Source organism: Rhinopithecus bieti, unplaced genomic scaffold (genome assembly GCF_001698545.2).
Source record: "Rhinopithecus bieti isolate Rb0 unplaced genomic scaffold, ASM169854v2 scaffold_41082, whole genome shotgun sequence".
NCBI lineage: Eukaryota > Metazoa > Chordata > Mammalia > Primates > Cercopithecidae > Rhinopithecus > Rhinopithecus bieti.
In genome coordinates, this window is record NW_016817890.1 from 1,002 (window position 1) to 4,113 (window position 3,112).

General features: G+C 45.1%; 1 protein-coding gene across 1 annotated transcript in view; it reads right to left on the reverse strand.

Annotated features, from left to right (window-relative positions):
* Positions 1 to 450: 450 nt before the first annotated feature.
* The window catches only part of LOC108518143 (glucocorticoid modulatory element-binding protein 1), a gene marked incomplete at its 3' end in the record, with an annotated part of 26,143 nt that continues 23,481 nt past the window's right edge, over positions 451 to 3,112 (reverse strand). Inside the window, exon 8 of the mRNA XM_017856333.1 lies at positions 451 to 573. Within this exon, the coding sequence (XP_017711822.1) occupies positions 451 to 573 (123 nt within the window). The remainder of the gene's footprint in view (positions 574 to 3,112) is intronic.

Consider the following 3,112-nt stretch of genomic DNA (forward strand, 5'->3'; position numbering starts at 1 on the left):
TGGTCTCTATCTCTTGACCTTGTGATCTGTATGCCTCGGCCTCCCAAAGTGCTGGGATTACACAAAATTTCTGATTACCACAAATAATGGAGAAAGTGCTAAATTTATATCTACCAAAAGAAGCAGTATCAATAATGTAAAAAAGACAAAGATCAATTTGTGTCTTCTGCCAGTAACATTATTGAATTAATGGAGCAATCTAAGAGACATCTTAATCCTCCACAAGACACAGAAGGGGGACTATGATGTCAACTTCCTTCTTTTTTTCCATGTGCCTCTTTTGTTTTTTATCAATACACCTCACCTGTGGCTTTTTTTTTATTTTTAAAAGCAAAATCTGAAACTATTAAAAAAAAAAAAAAAAAAAGTTACCCTAACATAAGTCAACAAGAAAATGGGAAGACAAGAACATTAGCATATCACCAAAGAAGAGAGGTAAGTTACACATACCTGTCAGAGTATAGAGAAACTGTTCTTCTCCCTGCTCTACTTGGTTCCTTCTGTTGTCTAAAACCTTCTTGACTGTGTCCATTAGGCCAAATGTGTGTGCTACATTGTTGAGAACAGCAGCATCTATTTAAAACAAAAGACATGCCTGTCCAGTTAAAACAGATACGTTCCACCACTCTCCATTGTGCTGTTTATAAATATGAAACAACCAGAAATTATGGGACTCTCCTAACTGCATTTTAACACATTTTTAACAAAGATTTATTACATGTATAATGAATTCTGGTTTAATTGTTATATTTTTGTAAGTCTTTCCATATAAACAAACACAAAGACCAGGCTGGGCATGGTGGCTCATGCCTGTAATCCCAACACTTTGGGAGGCAAAGGCGGGAGGATCACTTGAGGTCAGGAGTTCAAGACCAGCCTGGGCAACATAGTGAGACCCTTGTCTCTACTTACATAAATTTGAAAAAATTTCTTTTTCTTTTTTTTTGGAGACAGAGTCTTGCTCTGTCCCCCAGGCTGGGGTGCAGTGGCGTGATCTTTATGCAACCTCCACCTCCTGGGTTCAAGCGATTGTCCTGCCTTAGCCTCCCGAGTAGCTGGGACTACAGGCGCCCCCCACCACATCCAGCTGTTTTAGTAGAGATGGGGTTTCACCATATTGGCCAGGCTGGTCTCGAACTCCTGACCTTTTGGTCCACCTGCCTCAGCCTCCCAAAGTGCTGGGATTATAGGCATGAGCCACCGTGCCCAGCCAATTTGAAAAATTTTTAAGGCCAGGAGCGGTGGCTCACATTTGTAATCCCAGTCTCTAACAAAAATACAAAAATTAGCTGGGTGTGGTGGTGTGTCCCTGTAATACTAGCTACACGGGAGGCAGCCAAGGCAGGAGAATTGCTTGAACCCAAGAGGCAGACATTGCAGTGAACCAACATCATGCCACTGCACTCCAGCCTGGGAGACAGGGCTAGACTCCATCTCAAAAAAAAAATTTTTTTTAATATCTTGCATCTGTTTATACTTCTGACTTTAGGTTTTGAAAACATGGTCCCTATACTAGACAGAGTTAGGTTTCATCTCAATTTTGCTATTTTCTATCTGTGCAACCTTTGGTAAGTTATTTCACTCTTCACTTTTCTCATCTAAAATGAAGGGAACTAATAATACTTACTCTGCAAAATAGACATGAAGATTAGAAATATATTTTAAGTGTCAAACATGGGGATTGGCATGCAAGATTATTATTTTTATTATTATTACTTTTTTGAGATGCAGTCTTGCTCTGTCACCCAGGCTGTAGTACAGTGGCACAATCTCAGCTCACTGCAAGCTCTGCTTCCCAGGTTTAAGCGATTCGACTGCCTCAGCCTCCTGAGTAGCTGGGATTACAGGCGCACACCACCAAGCCCGGCTAATTTTTGTATTTTTATTAGAGACAGGATTTCACCATGTTGCCCAGGCTGATCTCGAACTCCTGACCTCAACTGATTCACCCGCCTCAGTCTCCCAAAGTGCTGGGCGTGGTGGCTCACGTCTGTAATCCCAGCCCTTTGGGAGGCCGAAGTGGATGGATCACCAGCCTGACCAATATGGTGAAACCCCGTCACCACTAATACAAAAAATACAATAAAATGGCCGGGCATGGTGGTGCATGCCTATAGTCCCAGCGACTTGGGAGGCTGAGGCAGGAGAACTGCTTGAACCTGGGAAGCAGAGGTTGCAGTGCAGTGAGCTGAGATTACACCATTGCACTCCAGCCTGGGAAACAACAGCGAAACTCTGTCTCAAAAAAAAAAAAAAAAAACTGGGCCAGGCACGGTGGCTCACACCTGTAATCCCAGCACTTTGGGAGGCCAAGGCAGGTGGATCACGAGGTCAGGAGATCGAGACCATCCTGGCTAACATGGTGAAACCCCACTGCTACTAAAAATACAAAAAATTAGCCGGGCATGGTGGCGGGCACCTGTAGTTTCAGCTACTCTGGAGGCTGAGGCAGGAGAATGGTGTGAACTCGGGAGACGGAGCTTTCAGTGAGCCGAGATCACACCACTGCACTCCAGCCTGGGCGACAGAGCGAGACTCCATTTCAAACAAAAAAACGCTCCGCCTCCTGGGTTCACGCCATTCTCCTGCCTCAGCCTCCCGAATAGCTGGGACTACAGGCACCCGCCATCACACCTGGCTAATCTTTTGTACTTTTAGTAGAGACGGGGTTTCACCGTGTTAGCCAGGATGGTCTCGATCTCCTGACTTCGTGATATGCCCACCTCAGCCGCCCAAAGTGCTGGGATTACAGGCGTGAGCCACCGCGCCTGGCCCTCTGTTCCCTTCTATATAAAACTTCTGAAAAGAACTGTAAGCCAGGTGCGGTGGCTCACGCCTATAATCCTGGCACTTTGGGAGGCTGAGGCAGGCGGATGGCTTGAGCACAGGAGTTTGAGACCAGCCTGGGAAATATGGTAAAAATCCAGTCTCTACAAAAACTACAAATATTAGCCAGCTGTGGTGGTATGTGCCTGTAGTCCCAGCTAATTGGGAGACTGAGGCAGGAGGATCAATTGAGCCCAGATGGTTAAGGCTGCAGTGAGTTGTGACTGCATCACTGCACTCTAGCCTAGATGACAGAGCAAGATCCTGTCTCCAAAAAAAAAAAAAA